Source organism: Thamnophis sirtalis, unplaced genomic scaffold (genome assembly GCF_051295495.1).
Source record: "Thamnophis sirtalis isolate CommonGarterSnake01/CBP01778 unplaced genomic scaffold, rThaSir2_p1.2 scaffold_2, whole genome shotgun sequence".
Classification (NCBI taxonomy): domain Eukaryota; kingdom Metazoa; phylum Chordata; class Lepidosauria; order Squamata; family Natricidae; genus Thamnophis; species Thamnophis sirtalis.
This window is the reverse complement of record NW_028261382.1, coordinates 5,987,821-6,006,207: the sequence shown is the minus strand read 5'-3', so window position 1 is coordinate 6,006,207 and position 18,387 is coordinate 5,987,821. Positions and strand designations below refer to the sequence as shown.

General features: G+C 45.4%; 1 protein-coding gene across 1 annotated transcript in view; it reads right to left on the bottom strand.

Annotated features, from left to right (window-relative positions):
- Positions 1 to 14,413: 14,413 nt before the first annotated feature.
- Positions 14,414 to 18,387, bottom strand: part of DUOX2 (dual oxidase 2) — a 45,149-nt gene continuing 41,175 nt past the window's right edge. Inside the window, exons 31-33 of the mRNA XM_087704117.1 lie at positions 17,661 to 17,816; positions 16,049 to 16,177; positions 14,414 to 15,485 (exon numbers count right to left, since the gene is read on the bottom strand). Of these exons, the coding sequence (XP_087560243.1) occupies positions 15,363 to 15,485; positions 16,049 to 16,177; positions 17,661 to 17,816 (408 nt within the window). The 3' untranslated portion in view covers positions 14,414 to 15,362. The remainder of the gene's footprint in view (positions 15,486 to 16,048; positions 16,178 to 17,660; positions 17,817 to 18,387) is intronic.

Sequence of the window (18,387 nt, the reverse complement as noted above, 5' to 3'; positions counted from 1 at the left end):
CCACGGGTTGATTCATTGCTCTGCAAGCTGATCCCCGAGCTGTTTGAAAAATTCAAAGCGTTGATAAAAATGCTTCCTCCCCTCCCTCCCTCCCACTTTATTCCTATTCTGGTCTCTTGTCATTTGAGGCACTGTTTGCCTCTGCGTAAGGGTGGGGCAGTCCTGCTAACCACAATTTCAGCAGTGTTTGCAGATTGTCAAGAGTCCTAATCTTTTTTTTTTTTTAAATCTAAACATTGAAAGGCAACACTTCAGTATTTCCAATCCCCTCCACACTTCCTGAAAGCCAGGCTTCTATAAAATACACTGCTGTGTATTTATTTGGGCACAAGCTTCCTCTTTATTCCAACGAAAGGTGCTTAGAATTATAGAATTAGTTTGAGTTTTATTTCATTTGTATGCCGCCCTTTTCCCTAAGGGGACTCAGGGCGGCACACAGCTCAAAGAAGGGAAGGGGGGGGGGATACAGACAGTTTAGTAACAACACAAAACAATACATAATTAAAAAGCACAACAGTCATACCATTCGAAATAGGGGCAGCTATTTATGGTTTTATGTTTTCTGTAACTTTGTTTGTTTTTTCCCTCCCTTTGAGTTGTGAGCCGCCCTGAGACCCCTTAGGGAAAAGGGCCGCATACAAATAAATTAAAATGAAATGAAATGAAATGCAGCGAATCTTTAGCCCCAATTAGTCCGTTAAGAAGAATAACAGAGTCGGAGGGCACCTTGGAGGTCTTCTAGTCCAACCCCCTGCTCATGCAGAAAACCCTACACCACTCCAGACAAATGGTTCTCCAATCTCTTCTTAAAAACTTCCAGTGTTGGAGCATTCACAACTTCTGGAGGCAACTTCTGTCCCACTGATTAATTGTTCTAACTGTCAGGAAGTTTCTCCTTAGTTCTAGGATGCTCCTCTCCTTGATTAGTTTCCACCCATTGCTTCTTGTCCTGCCCTCAGGTGCTTTGGAGAACAGCTTGATTCCCTCTTCTTTGTGGCAACCCCATAAATATTGAAAGACTGCTATCATGTCACCCCCTAGTCCTTCTTTACGCTTCTTTTTATAAGACAAAAAATTGCTGCCTTAAAAAACAATCTTAAAACAAGAAACACAATGATTCACTTTTCTGCAGACAAATGGCGGTTCAGCATATTCTTAAAAGCTTCCAGTGTTGGGACATCCACAGATTCCTCTGATTTCATTGTTCTCCCTGTTAGGAAATTTCTCCTTAGTTCTAGGTTGCTTCTCTGCTTGATTAGTTTCCATCCAGCGGTGGGTTCCGGATCCTGTTGCAACCGATATTGTTGCAACGGGGCCCGGCATCCCCCACATGAACACGGGCATGCGTCCTTACCTCTTGCGATGCCTCTGCGAGCCTCCGCGATGCTCCAGCTGCTCGGCGGAGCATTGCACATGCACCGTGTGCTCCGTGCGCGGAAGTGCCAAAGAGCTCAAATACAGGTAAGGAGTTCGGGTAGGCCCTCCGGAGCATTGTACCAGAATGTTACCCAGTGCTCCGGGCAGGCACCAGTACGCCTGTACCGGGGCGTACCGCCTGCAACCTATAGTTTCTTGTCCTACCTACAGGTGCTTTGGAAAATAAATTGACTCCCTCTTCTTTGTGGATATTAGATAATTAGAACACTGCTACCATGTCACTCCTAGTCCTTCTTTTCATCAAACTAGACACACATAAGGTATATTTATGTACCCTGGGACCAGAGCAGTGGTGGATTTCAAAAATCTTTTAGAACCTCTTCCGTAGGTGTGGTCTGCTTTGTGGGAGTGGCTTGCCGGCCATGTGACCGGATGGGAGTGACTTGCCAGCCATGTGACTGGGTGGGAGTGGCTTGGCAGCCATGTGATGGGGTGGGAGTGGCTTGGCAGCCATGTGATGGAGTGGGAGTGGCTTGGCAGTCATGTGACTGGGTGGGCGTGACCAACTTGTAAAATGTGGTGAAACTCACTTAACAACGCTCTTGCTTAGCAACCAAAATGTTGGCTCAGAAACTCTGGCATTTGAAGCACGCAAGTCTTAAGCTGTCAAGTTACAAGACCCTTGCACCCCTAACCCTTTAGAAAAAAAAAACCCCAGGGAGGTTCAAACTTGGCAGCTTTAAGACTTGTGGACTTCAACTCCCAGAATTCCTCCTCCAGTCATGTTGGCTCAGGAACTCTGGCACTGAAGTGTGCAAGTCTTAAAACTGTCAAGTTACAACACCCTTGCACCCCAAACCCTTTAGAAAAAACCCTCAGGGGTGTTCAAACTTGGCAGCTTTAAGACTTGTGGACCAACTCCCAGAATTCCTCCTCTCGCTCTTCATCTTGATGATGTGCGGACGGACAGAGGGAGGGAGCTGGAACCAGTTCTAAACGGTACTGTAGATTTGTGGAACCTCTTCTGTAGAAGAGGTTAGAACTGGTAGGAACTCACCCCTGGACCGGAGGTGGTATTCAGCCAGTTCTGACAGGTTCTGGAAAACCGGTAATGGAAACTTTGAGTAGTTCGGAGAACTGGCAAATAGGCTGGCCCCGCCCCGGCTGCCTCACAGCTGATCTTCTTCTGTTGCCCTGAACAGGAGAAGGGAGCTGGGAAGCAGGTTAGTGGGGTGGGGAGGGAATGGGGATTTTGCAGTATCCTTCCCCTGCCACGCCCACAAAGCCACACCCACAGAACCGGCAGTAAAACCTTTTGAATCCCAGCACTGCCCTGCACATGTATTTAGCAAGGGAGGAAGAAGCGTTTATGGGTGATACGAGTAATTGAGGGGTCTAAAACCCCAACTGAGCCACAGGATTTCTACTGGGGGGGAGGAGAGAGTCATCTCTAGTTCATGTCATCCTTTTTTTGGTGGCATCTCTTAACAGGAGTAGAGAACCTGAAAACTACCCGATGACACCGTTCCAGCTGGGAAATGAGCCCCATAATTTGCAGGTTGACATTAGCCATATTCTGGACCTGCGTGGATTAGCATTTCAGTTTCTTGCCTATATTTAAGTTCCTTGGTTGAGTCATTTTTAAAGCCTTAATTTGTGGTCAAAATCATCTTCTAGGTTGGTCTCCTCTCTGGTTTTGAGTATCTGAGGCAGTGCTTCCTGACCTCGGCCCTTAGATGATGGGTGAATTCCAACGTCAACCACACCTCTTCGAGTGGCCAAAAACTGGGAGAGACTTCTAAGGAAATGCTAGAATCTTGGCACAAATCCCTACAATCATTAATGAAGATGGCAATAGCAGTGGCTAGAGTGCAGTACTGCCGGCCACTTCAGCTGAACTGCTTATCTGCAGTTCAGCGGTTCAAATCTCACCGGCTCAAGGTTGACTTAGCCTTCCATCCTTCCGAGGTGGGTGAAATGAGGACCCAGACTGTGGGGGCAATATGCTGACTCTGTAAACCGCTTAGAGAGGGCTGAAAACCTATGAAGCGGTATATAAGTCTACCTGCTATTGCTATTGCTATACCTCTTCCAAGTACTTTACAGCCCTCTCTAAGCAATTTACAGAGTCAGCCTCTTGTCCACAATAATCTGGGTCCTCATTTTACCCACCTTGGAAGGATGGAAGGCTGAGTCAGCCTTCAGCTGGTCAGGATCGAACTGATGGCAGTGGGTAGATTTAGCCTGTAATACTGCATTCTAAACACTGTAAAGGGAAGGAAAGAAGGAAGGAAGGAAGGAAGGAAGGAAGGAAGATAGCAATAGTACTTAGATTTGTATACCGTTTCACAGTACTTTTACAGCCTTCTCTAAGTGGTTTACAGAGTCAGCCTCCTGCCCACAATAATCTGGGTCTTCATTTTACCCACCTTGGAAGAAGGATGGAAGGCTGAGTCAACCCTGAGCCGGTCAGGATCGAACTGCTGAACCTCTGGCAGCTGGCAGTCAGCAGAAGTAGCCTGCAGTATTGCCTTCGAACCATGGCTCTTAATGGGTGGACTTTAATGCCAATTTCACACCTCTTCAAGGGGTCAAGATTGGGAAACATTGCTCTAAGGAAATACTAGAACCTTGGCAAAAACCCTACATTCCATAGTCAAGATAAGTGGACATTAATGCCACCCTCTCACCAAGGGGTCAAGATCGGGAAACCCTGTTCTAAGGAAACACTAGAATCTTGGCTACATTTGCAAAGTCAACACTGGCGTTCTTTTGCAGTTCAGAGACCCATTAGATCACACAGATTAGGCTTCCTCCGGGTTCCGTCTACTAGCTAATGTCATCTGGCTACTACCCGGGGGAAGGACTTCTCTGTGGCGGCTCCGGCCCTTTGGAACGAGCTCCCCGCAGAGATTCGGACCCTCACCTCTCTCCAGGCCTTCCGAAAAGCCGTTAAAACCTGGCTGTGTCGGCAGGCCTGGAGTCGATGAGTTCCCTTCCCCTCTCGAATTGTGTTGGTTGTTTTAAATTCCGTGTACTTTTTGTTGTAGTTCTTGTGTTTCCCTTCCCCTCCTTTGGGTTTGTGCGCCGCCCTGAGTCCCGCCAGGAATAGGGCGGCATATAAATAAAATGAACCTTGAACCTTGATGTCCTAGTTTTGTCTGTCATCGTTCTGGGTAGAATCCTATCCCTCACTAGAAAGAAGGTGGTTGGATCAGGAATGAAATGCTACCGATTCGGGACGGTCGCCCGAACCGGTAGTAAAAAATGCTAGTGTTCACCCAAAATGGTAGTAAAAAAATGCTTTAAAAGTAAAAAAAAGTTCCGATGATCAGCTGTGCAACGATCAGCTGTTCTGGGCAATCGTGGGAACCTTTTAAAAACATTTTCAAAGCATTTTTTTTAACTACTGTTCAGCTGTGTGACAATCAGTTGTGCCAGGCAATTGTGGTAACTTTTAAAAAAACTTTTTTTAGCATCTTTCTACTACCGATCAGCTGTATGACAATCAGCTGTTCCTGGTTGTCTGTGAGGTTCCTGCTCATTCCAGGGGCCATTTTGTGTGAAGTCCAGCTGCTTTTACGTGGTGTGTGAGTCAGTTGTGCAGCCACAACCACTTGGTCACAAGACCACCAAGCCATGCCCACCTGGTCACATGACCACCAAGCCACGCCCACAGAATCGGTAGGGAAAATTTTTGAATTTGTTTGTTTATTGGGTTTATATGCCGCTCTTCTCCCAAAGGACTCAGGGCGGCGTACAACATTAAAAAAAACACATATTACAAAAGTTTTTTAAAAAATTAAGGTATCCCAAAAACAAACCCAATTAAGAATAACAATAACATTTAAAAAATTCGATTAAAATTAACAATAATCAATCATTTATATTATTTTGTTCAGGCCAGGCCGGCTTGCTGGAAAAGCCAACTTTTTAGGGTGCGTCGGAAGGACCGGAGGTCGGGGATTATGCAAAGCTCCGGGGGCAGCTCATTCCAGAGGGAAGGCGCTCCCACAGAAAAGGCTCTCCCCCTGGGGGTCGCTAGCCGACACTGTCCGGCTGATGGCACCCTGAGGAGGCCAACTCTGTGGGATCGCACTGGACGGTGGGAAGCTACCGGTGGCAGTAGGTGGTCTCACAGGTATCCTGGGCCTGAATTGGGTTCAAGGGAGTTACAGTTGTTGAAAAATCTAACCCCATATGATAACTTGGAGGCATCTCATTCAGCGGCTACGTTTCGAAGGGATCCTCCCCCGGCATTTCTCTAGTATTGAAGGGATCCTCCCCCGGCATTTCTCTACAATTGCTTCAGTCTTGGACTTTGACAATTTCTTGTAAAGCCACCAATTTCCTTGTTGACTTTCCTTAAAGAATAAAAGGGCCTTTAAAAATGCAGAGGGGAAATTCCACACATGCAGAATTGTGCAACCCGCTTGCAACTTGGCAGGGCGTGGTGGATCTCCCCACAAAAAGAGTTTCTAATTTCCAGCAAAAGACTGGCCTGAGGTCAACCAAGAAACTTCCATGCCCAGAGGGAACTTGAACCTGGATTGTCAGGTTGTGAATAAACGATTTGACGAATTAATAACTGTTTCCTTTACCGCTGTTCTTTTTTTGCCTTAGAGGGCTGTGTCCTTTCCCACAAGGGCTGGAACTCACAAACGATGCTTAGAGCTTATCTTTTCAAAACACATTTATTGCTCACGGTGCCTTCCTACCATCCCAGTGGCATTTTGCAAAATTGGGAAGTGCAAATTTGAGCCCAATTGTTGATGCCCCGTGTTTTTCTGCCTTGTTATACATAACATTGCCACTTCAAGGATAAAAAGAAGGAGCTAAGCTCGCTCACAAAGCTGCAATACTTTGTTGTGGTTTATATCACACTATTAGGTGACAGACTACCAAGATGGGTTTTTTTAAAAAAACCACAACTTTGCACGTGTATCTCAACTGTGACGCTCAAAAAATAAGTAGGCAGTTTGTACAAATGGCGTAGGAACTTAGCAAATCTGAATTCTGTTCAGTTCTCTGTTCAGCTTTTGTTAAGATGCCTCAAAAAACCATATCCTCCATTTGTGTTATGGAACAGGAGTATATATATATACAAAAGGCAACAGTAAAAATATTGGGTTTCTGTCGTGATGGACTCTTGTGACGAGCTGATTGACAGATATGGAAGCAGTTAGCTTCCTCCCATAATTGGGGCATACCAGGGGTTGTGACACTAAATATATACCTTCCTCCCTGGCTTCAGCTGATAAGGAGGAGAGCCTGTGGCTTAATGGCTAAGACGTCTGCCTACGATGTAATATAGCACAGGCTCGAATCCCAGTAAGGGTATGGCTAGCTGATGAGAGCTAAATAGCTTGAAATAGATCTATACTGGTCTCCCTTTATTTACTTATCAGCAAAAATACAACACACACACACAGACACACACACACAGACACAAACAGACACAAACATACACATACACACACACACACACTCACACACACACACACACACACACACACACACACACACATATATATATATATATATATATATATATATATATATATATATATATATATATAGAGAGAGAGAGAGAGAGAGAGAGAGAGAGAGAATGTTCAGATTTTTCTGCTGGGAGATTTGAGGTATGAGATGTGTAACAGCATTCTGTTCGGAATTCAGAATTTATTGCATCTTATTGCAATTTATATAATTTAGAAACCCAGCATCCAACCAACTATGGCTCAAAACACAGGGGTCTCCAAACTTGGCAACTTTAAGACTTGTGGACTTCAACTCCCAGAATTCCCCAGCTAGCAGAAGTCCATTAGTCTTAAAGTTGCCGTGTTTGGAGATCCCTGATTCAGCACAATGTATGAACTCGTTCTGACCGAGGCTTCCCAAGAGCATGAAGCAAACTCCTTGTTCTGACAAAAAACCCTTTTATTAATTGACTGTGAATTCTGCTCATTCCCATCCAGCAAAGTCTTTCAAGGGAGGATTTACAGTCATAGACCTTATCTGGCTTGGAGAGCTGCCAGGCCGATATCTGCAAAACTTGGCAAGGAGTCTCAAATTAATTGTCTCCTGCAAGCTCCCCTCCCCTTTCACTCCTCTTTTATTCCTTATGGGAGGGGCCATCCATCCTCCACCTGTGGCCTTACTCCCAAGTCGACCCCTGTTCTTTAGCTGTTCCCTTCATCTGGCAACTCTCTGCATACGCACACTGGGAACAGGCTCCAGCTGTTCTTCTGCCCCACTGATGCCCGACTCCGAAGGAAGCTGATAACTGTCAGACAACCCTGGCCCCCTCTCTGCCTCCGACCCAGAACCCTCATCAGAGCCTTCCCCAGACTCCAGGACTGGCCCATGTTCCTCCCCAACCTCCTCACTGTCCGAATCTGCTACCAGCTCAGCTAGGCTGCTGACAGGCGACAACACATACACAGCAATTGATGCAAACACAATTCAACTCTCAATCCAACCTTCTGTGTACATGAAATCGTCAACTTATAACTATATTGGTTTAGTAACGGAAGTTACAACAGCCCTGAAAAGTGACTTAGGACAATTAATGTAATCAAAATTCAGTTGCTTGGTAACTGGCATGTAGTTACGACAGTTTCCGTGTCCCAGGAACATGGGGTCCCCTTTTGCGAACTTCTGACAAGCAACGTCAACGGGGAAGACAGATTCCTTCATGGCCGTCTTACTAACTTATCAACGGCAGTGATTCACTTAGCAACGGTGGCAAGAAAGGTCGTCAAACGGGGCAAAGCTCTCTTCATAACTGTCTTGCTTAGCAAGGAACCCACTTTTGATATTTTGAGAGTCTCACAAACACTCTTCCCAAAGTTGGACACTATTGGAATTTAGGGTTTAGTGGTCTCCTCCTGATCCACAAGATCTCCTGATGTTTCACCAGCAATTGTGGTTAGCATCTTCTAAGGCTGAGTGGATACTGGTCTTTCCATATCGTCCTCCCAATATTGAACAGAACAGAATAACAGAGTTGGAAGGGACCTTGGAGGTCTTCTAGTCCAACCCCCTGCTTAGGCAGGAAACCCTACGCCACTTCAGACAAATGGTTATCCAACATCTTCTTAAAAGCTTCCAGTGTTGGAGCATTGACAACGTCTGGAGGGAAGCTGTCCCACTGATTAATTGTTCTCATTGTCAGGAAATTTCTCCTTAATTCTAGGTTGCTCCTCTCCTTGATTAGTTCAAATATTGGCAACATTCCAAAAGCAAAATAAGCTTTTAAAACAAGAAAGACCATGAGTCACCTTTCTGCAGAAAATGAAAACACCTATAAGACACGAACCACATGGTGAGATACGCCAAACACGTATATGTGATTTTATTTGGTCAGGAAGTTGAGTCTATTATATACTCTGAGAAACTTCATTATAAATGTTTTGCTTGAGACAAAATAAATAAACCCAGCCCTGTTCACTGTTTTCTCTCTGATAAGTAAGAATCAATATCCTCTCAATAAATGTCACTGAACCCGTGATTTACACAGAAGTGGCAGAGAGGCTATTAATAACTCCGTATGCAAATAACTCCTGTCTACTGCTAACATTCGCAGAAAAGGCCAACTTTTTTCAATTGGCTTTCGCAGTACATCCATCTCCGATGCATTCAGTGCCTGTCATGAAGGAATGTTGACCCCTAGGAACTGTTAGTGTTGGTGGTTCATGCTGCAGATGGGGAAAAAAAGAGGGGGAAAAAAACAGATTGTGGGATTGTGTGTCCTTGACATGTTGAATAGTCCCTCAAAGGCATGTGGGGTGATGGCGTATGGAGTAGGATTGCCTGCAGCCCCAAGTCATTTATGCTTCACCTACTTGGGTATCTACACCAGGCTTGGGCTGGTGCTGCTTCCCAATGGACCCCTCAAGAGGCAGTTGGGTTGGCCTTCTATGTTGTTTTAATGGAGTTGAATGGCAACTTAAATCAATTCCTTTTATCTGCTGGCGGTATGTATTTTGTTCTTAGCTGCCTTTTCCAGGGAAAAGGCAAAATATAAAATATCTCTGTTTCTTGTCCATCCAGCATCCATTAATCCATCCATCTAATCCATCCATCCATTAATCCATCCAACCATTAATCCATCCAACCATCATATTCACCCATCCATCCATCCATCCATCCATCCATCCATCCATCCATCATATCATCCATCCAATCATATTCACTCATCCAACCATCATATCCATCCATCCAATCATCATATCCATCCATCCAATCATCATATCCATCCATCCAATCACATTCACCCATCCAACCATCATATCCATCCATCCAATCATCATATCCATCCATCCAATCATCATATCCCTCCATCCAATCATCATATCCATCCATCCAATCACATTCACCCATCCAACCATCATATCCATCCATCCATCCAATCATCATATCCATCCATCCAATCATATTCACCCATCCAACCATCATATCCATCCATCCAACCATCATATCCATCCATCCAATCACATTCACCCATCCAACCATCATATCCATCCATCCAATCATATTCACCCATCCAACCATCATATCCATCCATCCAATCATATTCACCCATCCAACCATCATATCCATCCATCCAATCATATTCACGCATCCAACCATCATATCCATCCATCCAATCATATTCACCCATCCAACCATCATATCCATCCATCCAATCATATTCACCCATCCAACCATCATATCCATCCATCCAATCACATTCCCCATCCAACCATCATATCCATCCATCCAATCATATTCACCCACCCAACCATCATATCCATCCATCCAACCATCATATCCATCCATCCAATCATATTCACCCATCCAACCATCATATCCATCCATCCAATCATATTCACCCATCCAACCATCATATCCATCCATCCAATCACATTCCCCATCCAACCATCATATCCATCCATCCAATCATATTCACCCACCCAACCATCATATCCATCCATCCAACCATCATATCCATCCATCCAACCATCATATCCATCCATCCAACCATCATATCCATCCATCCAATCATATCCACCCATCTGCCCATCATATCCATCCATCCATCCATCCAATCATCCTCCTGGCATCAGATAGTTCAGCCACACATTAGGATTAGAGCAATATTTTTTCCCACCTGACCCTTACAAACCCTTTACCTATGGCTCAAGTGGACTTAGGTTGTGTTGTACACCTTTTAGCAAGAAAGAGGGAAAACTTCACAGGCTAAAAAGAATTTGGGCGACGTTGGTAGGAATTCATTCATATGGCCACAGTACAAATATAGACCTAAGTGCAACTTAAAGATAGGAAGGGCATATTTGGCTTTCTGGACAAACAGTGACCAGGGGATGAATTTTAGAACGTTTCAATCTCCTTCCTGGACATTGGTGAAAGATAATTCCAAAGCCTCCCAAAATCTCCCAGTTTCATCTTCACCCTAAACCAGGCCTCTTTGCAAGAGAACTTCAGTGAAGCAGTTGAAGTGATGTGCCAGTGCCTGGAGGCTGTCAGGGTCTGGATGGGAGCGAACAAGCTTGCACTCAATCCAGACAAGACCGAGTGGCTATTGATGTTGCCTCCCAAGGATGGTCCTGACATTCCACCTCTTAGCCTGGGGGGCGAAGTTATTCGCCCCCTCGGAGAGGGCCCGCAATTTGGGTGTCCTCCTGGATCCACAGCTGACGTTAGAACACCATTTGTCGGCTGTGACCAGGGGGGCCTTTGCCCAGGTTCGCCTGGTGCACCAGTTGCGGCCCTATCTGGACCGGGAGGCACTTCGAATGGTCACCCACGCCCTCGTCACCTCAAGACTGGATTACTGTAACGCGCTCTACATGGGGCTGCCCCTGAAGAGTGTCCGAAGACTACAGTTGGTCCAGAATGCAGCCGCGCGAGCGATAATGGGTGTACCTAGATACACCCATGTTACACCTATCCTCCGCGAGCTGCACTGGCTTCCCATTGGTCTCCGGACCCGCTTCAAGGTGCTAGTCATTACTTGTAAAGCCCTCCATGGTATTGGACCTGGCTACCTGAGAGACCGCCTCCTGCCATTCACCTCCCAACGACCAATAAGATCACACAGGTTGGGCCTCCTCCGGGTGCCGTCGACCGGACAATGCTGGCTGGCGGCTCCCCGAGGGAGGGCCTTCTCTGTAGCTGCACCGGCTTTGTGGAACGAGCTACCCGCAGAGATCAGGACCCTCACCACTCTCCTGGCCTTCCGTGAAGCGACCAAGATCTGGCTGTTCCGGCAGGCCTGGGGCTGTTGATTGATATCCAGCCGCGCTTAGATGGAATGGATGTTGTATTAATTTTAATATTGTATTTTTTAAATATTTTAAATGCTTTTACTTTGTTGTGAGCCGCCCAGAGTCCCTATGGGAGTGGGCGGCATACAAATCCTATTAAAGTTAAAGTTAAAGAACTAGACAACTCCAGATTGAGCCCTATGCCACCAGTGGTGGATTAAGGCTCGCTGGTGCCCTAAGCATTGACAAACCTTGGTGCCCCCCTCCTTTGTAAATACTGTGCAAATCTTCCTTGTTTTTTCTTCCTTTCTCAACTTTGTGGTGCCCCCTTTGGGCCTGGTGCCCTAAGCACATGCTTAGTCTGCTTAAGGGCTAATACACTACTGTTACATGCCACCAGCTTTTAAGAACTACCCCTTTCTCCAAAGACAAAAGCAGGATTGCTGGATCTCTTGCAGTTGTGACTCCACGGGCCAATTTCCGATGTGGTGCGATGATCATGGACCTTCCTTTTTTGGCTATAAATCACAGGGGATGAGATCTTCCTGTTCCATCTTTGGATGACAAGCCAAGTCACAAATCTTGCGTGTGAAAGCACCCGACATCCCCTTCTCAGCCCTCTAACCCTTCTCTCCCCTTGAGGATTTGAAAGGATTACCGAGATCTGATTTGGTGTCTTTCTGCAGAACTCAGTAGAAACAGCTCATATGTAAACGTGAGTTGCTGTGAAACCAACGGCTGTATTTGTCTAGACAATAATTATAGCTTTGCCTTCCTGCGAAGCGCCTCCAGGCTTATGAAGGAACTTTGCTCCTAGTCATCGAACTTGGCATCAGCTGAAGAGGGAGCAGCTGACTCAAGCAAGAGCCCACAGGAGTGATAGGGCAGATGTCCTTGCCAGGGAAGAGACCAGTTTAAAGGGGCATTGGCCAAAGCTCCAGAAGTGTCACCTGCCACTTCACACTTGCCTTTTGCTATTGCCCAGGGCCAGACTGCCATGAACTCGAGGTGGACTGGATGGGACGGGGGAAAGATTCAGAATATATTGCATCTTATTGCAATTTATATAATTTAGAAACCCAGCATCCAACCAACTATGGCTCAAAACACAGGGGTCTCCAAACTTGGCAACTTTAAGACTTGTGGACTTCAACTCCCAGAATTCCCCAGCTAGCAGAAGTCCATTAGTCTTGAAGTTGCCGTGTTTGGAGATCCCTGATTCAGCACAATGTATGAACTCGTTCTGACCGAGGCTTCCCAAGAGCATGAAGCAAACTCCTTGTTCTGACAAAAAACCCTTTTATTAATTGACTGTGAATTCTGCTCATTCCCATCCAGCAAAGTCTTTCAAGGGAGGATTTATAGTCACAGACCTTATCTGGCTTGGAGAGCTGACAGGCCAATATCTGCAGAACTTGGCAAGGAGTCTCGGAGAGTCACAGACCAATTAAGCGAACTAACCCACCCATCCACCCATCATCCATAATCCATCCATCCATCCATCCATCCATCCATCCATCCATCCATCCATCATCCATCCATCCATCCATCCATCCATCCGTCCATCCGTCCACCCGTTCATCTGTCCATTCATCTATCATCCATCATCCGTCCACCCGTCCACCCGCCCACCCGTCCACCCACCCACCCACCCACCCACCCACCCACCCACCCACCCACCCACCCACCCATCCATCCATCCATCCATCCATCCATCCATCCATCCATCTATCTATCTATCTATCTATCTATCTATCTATCTATCTATCTATCTATCTTTCTCATTATGATCTCCCCGTGGAGATTCGTACCCTCACCACCCTCCAGGCCTGGGGCTAAGACTGTAACGAATGTTATGAATGTTGTGTTTTAATTATTTATTGTCTTATATGTTACAAGTTTGTCTCCCCCCCCCTTTTGGGTTGTGAGCCGCCCTGAGTCCCCCCAGGGAAAAGGGCGGCATATAAATAAACTTCTACAATCTACAATCTACAATTATCCCCTTGGAAGCTTTTAATCTTTGGTGTAGTCCAGCATTTCTCAATTTTGGCAGGACTTCCCAGAGTTCCTTGACTAGCATACTTGCCAAGGGCTGGACAAAGAGCCAGATCTTCATGATTCTTTGGAACACCAGCAGAGTAGATGACATTCAAACATTGAGGAGAACCTCATTCATTCCCAACAAATGGGAAAAAAAAACCCAGGCTAGTAGGTTGTACAAAATAAATGGGGACTCCTGGAAGTCATTGTTAAAGTAACAAAAAATTGATTCAAGAGAATATACATTTCAGTTGAAACAAATCTTTAATATGAGCACTACATACAAACATACATACAATTAATGCACTCCATCAACTAAACCAAAATGAATGAAACAAATCTTAGAGGAATCAACCAAGCCATCAAGAACGCGCTCCATGAAGAGTTTGCTCCATAAAGAATTCTCTAATGTTTTTATTTCTACCACCTTCGGCAATATGGCATAAGAGCGGTCAAGTTCTAATCTATATTAGTAGCTATGTTTTCGGAGTAGGTGTCTGCATTCAACTTCAGTGTATAAACTCCTACAACAGTGGTTCCCAAACTTGGCAACTTTAAGACTTGTGGACTTCAACTCCCAGAATTCTCCAGCTAGCTCTTCTGCCTGGAGAACTCTGGGAGTTGAAGTCCACAAGTCTTAAAGTTGCCAAGTTTGGGAAACACTGCCCTACGACATGCTTAGCATTTTATAGGGAGGAGTGTGTCCCAAATTGTGTAGCTAAAAGTCTGTAGAGTGTCTCAATTATCCGGATGACGGTAGTCCCAAAGCTGCTTTCTCAGGAGGCAATTAGACTTTCTTGTCTTTTTCTCATCAAAGAAGTTTCTTCTTCAGAAGAACTGAAGAAGCTTCTTGAATGAGAAGTGGAATGCCTTCAAAGAAAAAAATAAGTCCAGTTGTCTCTTGAAAAAGCACCTTCGGGACAGCCATGGATGTCCGAGAAGCTCCATAGACTTTAAGACATGTGGACCTCAACTGCTAGAATTCCCCAACCAGCCTGCAGGATATCCTTTATTTGACCCAGCATCTATATAGGATTTTCCACTCTATGTTTATCGTTATCTGTCCATCACGGCTGCTTCTATGTGTCCAATGTCACCTGTAAAATCAGAGCTACTTCTAACATAAATCCAACAGGTTCACACATGTTGCTGGAACTCAAGGCACCGTTTAAGCTTACGCTGATGATAAACAGTGAGGTTAAATTGGGTTAAGGGAAGAATAATTTATCTCTGTTCAACTTAGGAACTATAATTGTTGGAGTGAATTAAGGATTGTTGAATAAATAATTGACAGGGAGTGTTACAAAGCTATAATCTAGGAGGTTTAGTTACCTGTTAATTCTGAACGAGTTTGCACTTGTAACGAAAGGGCTGCCTTAGTCTCAATGATATCATATCACTCTGTTTTCTAGTTGTCCAGACTTTTCTTACAGGAGGTGCAAATGTGAGACCTGTGGGGGCTGACCAAGGATGGGCCCTTGATTATCTTTGTCAACTGTGAGACCTCAATTGAAGTTCTGGACAGGACAAAAAGTATGGCTTTCTGAACATCTAAAATATTTCGTCCAAGACTCTGTTGAAAATAAGGCTATTTCTTTCTCCTTCCCTTTTGAGGGAAAGAAAGGAATACAGCCAACGGTGACTTCTACTTATAGAGTCTTCAGAAGACAATGACTAAAAATTCTCATAGTGATGGATAAAGTGAGTTTGATCCCGCTTGTTGATTTTCTGGCATGCTTTCTCCACATTCTTTGTCATGCCCGGTGGGCCACAGCTGAAAACACCAATTTTCCGTACCTGGGAACAAAAAGCAGAAAAGTGCTCAGAATCACAGAGGTGCAAAATACAATAAATGTGGGAAATAATTAAATTTCCCCCTGCTTCAACATCGAGGCCAAACCTGGCCCAACTTGAATATAAGTGGATTTCAACTCCCAGAATTCCTCAGCCACCATGTGGAAGTTGGAGTCCCAGAATTCCTCAGCCAACATCATGGCTGGGGAATTCTGGGAGATGAAATCCATTTGTATTAAAGTTGCTAAGTTTGAAAAACAGTGATCTAGATGGAGGAGCAGCCATGGGAGAAGGCAACATTTAGCCAAAGTTCCCATCACATTCCTCCTCTGTCTTTAGCTGTAAAGAGATGTGAAGTTTCTCATGGATTTCCTCCTCTCTGAAATGTCTTTCAAGCAATTGGAGCTGGGTCAAGGAACCTTTGGAGGTTCCTTAAGAAGTTCAACCACATAGCTGAGAGTCCCTCTGATCCATGCACAAATGTTCCTGCCTGCAACAAATCATCACAGAACCCACAGAAGTTCAGTCTTCACCGCCTTCCCCAACCTGCATAGGTGGTTACTGACCTCAGGATGGACCTCTTGCAAGGAGCAGAAAAAGGGCACAAAAGGTGGTCGTCCAAAGTGGGTGATGGAACGCAGGCCTGTGAACAGGCTCTTGTTGAGGACCTTCTGGAAGTGACGTTCACAGATGTACTGGAAAGAGATCAACCGATCATTAGAACTCAGCTGTTGGGCATCTGGAGGACCTCTGTTCCATTGAGGGATCAACAACCACTAATCCGGTCACCATGAAGTGTGGAACTAGACTGATGGGTACTATCAGAAACATTGGTCCCAGACTGAAAATGAGGAGACCCAAGAAGACTGGGAATGAAGGCACACAATAGTCATAGTTAAGATCAAAATGAGTTGGGCGCTTCCTGATCTGCCCAACTGTATCCCACCTTTATTTCTTAATTGCACCATTTTTAATGGTGCATACCCAATTCCTTTGGACGCACTGCAGACGCTCTAGGACAAAACTCAATCTCTGGGCTTTTTGCTACTAACACTTAAGGTTAATAGAAGAGAACATGACTTCTTGAATTTTATTTCTTGAAGGTGCCTCGATATAGAGCCCCAAGTAAATTGCACTGGGGGGTGGGGGAACAGGGACCAGTGGTGGGATTCAGCCGGCTCACAACCATTCGAGGAGAACCGGTTGTTAACTTTCCAAGCAGCGGAGCCGAGGTGGCGCAGTGGGTAGAGTGCAGTACTGCAGGCCACTTCAGCTGCTATCTGCAGTTCAGCGGTTCAAATCTCACTGGCTCAGGACTGACTCAGCCTTCCATCCTTCCGAGGTGGGTAAAATGAGGACCCGGATTGTTGTTGGGGGCAATATGCTGACTCTGTAAACCGCTTAGAGAGGGTTGAAAGCCCTATGAAGCGGTATATAAGTCTAACTGCTATTGCTATTGCAGTTTGGAGAACCGGTTGTTGGAAGATATCTCATTTTGTGTCCCCCCCCCCCCCACTTTACAGGGCTAATGCTGTAAGGATGGCTGGAAGGAAACATTCTGGTGTTGTTTCTAGCCTCATTTTTGTTGCCCTGCTTACAGAAACTGCCTCTCCGGTTAACCATGACGCTATTGTAACAGCTAAGGTGAAGCACACATCGGTAACAGCTAAGGTGAAGCACACATCGACATGACTGATGTTGAGTTGGCCACTGACCACTGAGTCATGCCTACCCAGCTGGTCATTAGGGCAGAGAACCAGTTGTTAAATTATTTGAATCCCACCCAGTGGTGGGATTCAAATAATTTAACAACCGGTTCTCTTCCCTAATGACCAGCAGGGTAGGTGGGGCTTGGTGGTCATGTGACTGGGTGGGCATGGCCAACTCAACATCACTTACATTGATGGGCGCTTCACCTTAGCTGTTACAATGTAATCAGGGTTAACCAGAGAGGCAGTTTCTGTAAGCAGGGCAATAAAGATTAGGCTAGAAACAACAACAGAATGTTTCCTTCCTGTCTTCCTTATAGGATTAGCCCTGAAAAGTGGAAAAAAACAAAAGGAGATTTCTTCCAACAATCGATTCTCCGAACTGCTTAGAAAGTTACCAACCGGTTCTCCTGAATAGGTGCGAACCGGCTGAATCCCACCACTGAACCCACCACTGTGGGGGACTTACCAGCATGGTGGTACGCAGGTCAAACTTCTCAGCCAGCTGGGTGATGTAGATGTGGACAGAGACCAAATCACGTTGATCGTTCTCCTCCACCTCCCGGATAATGTCGGCCACCCACTCAAACTGCCGCTGTGTCCGGGTTACCCAAATGAAGTAGATCTGGGAAGAACAAGAAAAAGGCCGTCAGCTCCTTATAATGTCTATAATTTTTCAATAGTGGAATTGTCCTTCCCATGTTTTGTATCAAAAAGTGAATTCTATATTCTTAAAAAAAAAATCCCCATGAAAATGCAAAGTCATTTCTAATATATCCCTCTAACCTTTTGCCCAAAGTGTCTATGTTTGTAAACAATTGGCGGTAATATAAGTTCTGCAGGTTATTCTAAAACGAAACCTTATTTTAGGGTGTGCTCTTTCCTCTAATGTAAATGTTTTTCAACTTTGGCATACTGATTGGGGAATTCTAGTGGTTGAAGTTCACACATCTTAAAGTTCCTAAGTTGAGAAACAACACTCCAATGTTTCCTCTTGTTATGTCCTGCCAGCGGCCAATGGAGCTGGCAGCAGATTCGGACAGTGAGGAGGTTGGAGAGGAACCTGGGCCGGTCCTGGAGTCTGGGGAAGGCTCTGATGGGGGGGCTCTGTGTCGGAGGAAGAGAGGGGGGCCAGAGCCGTCTGACAGTTATCAGCTGCCTTCAGAGTCAGACATCAGTGAGGCAGACAAACAGCT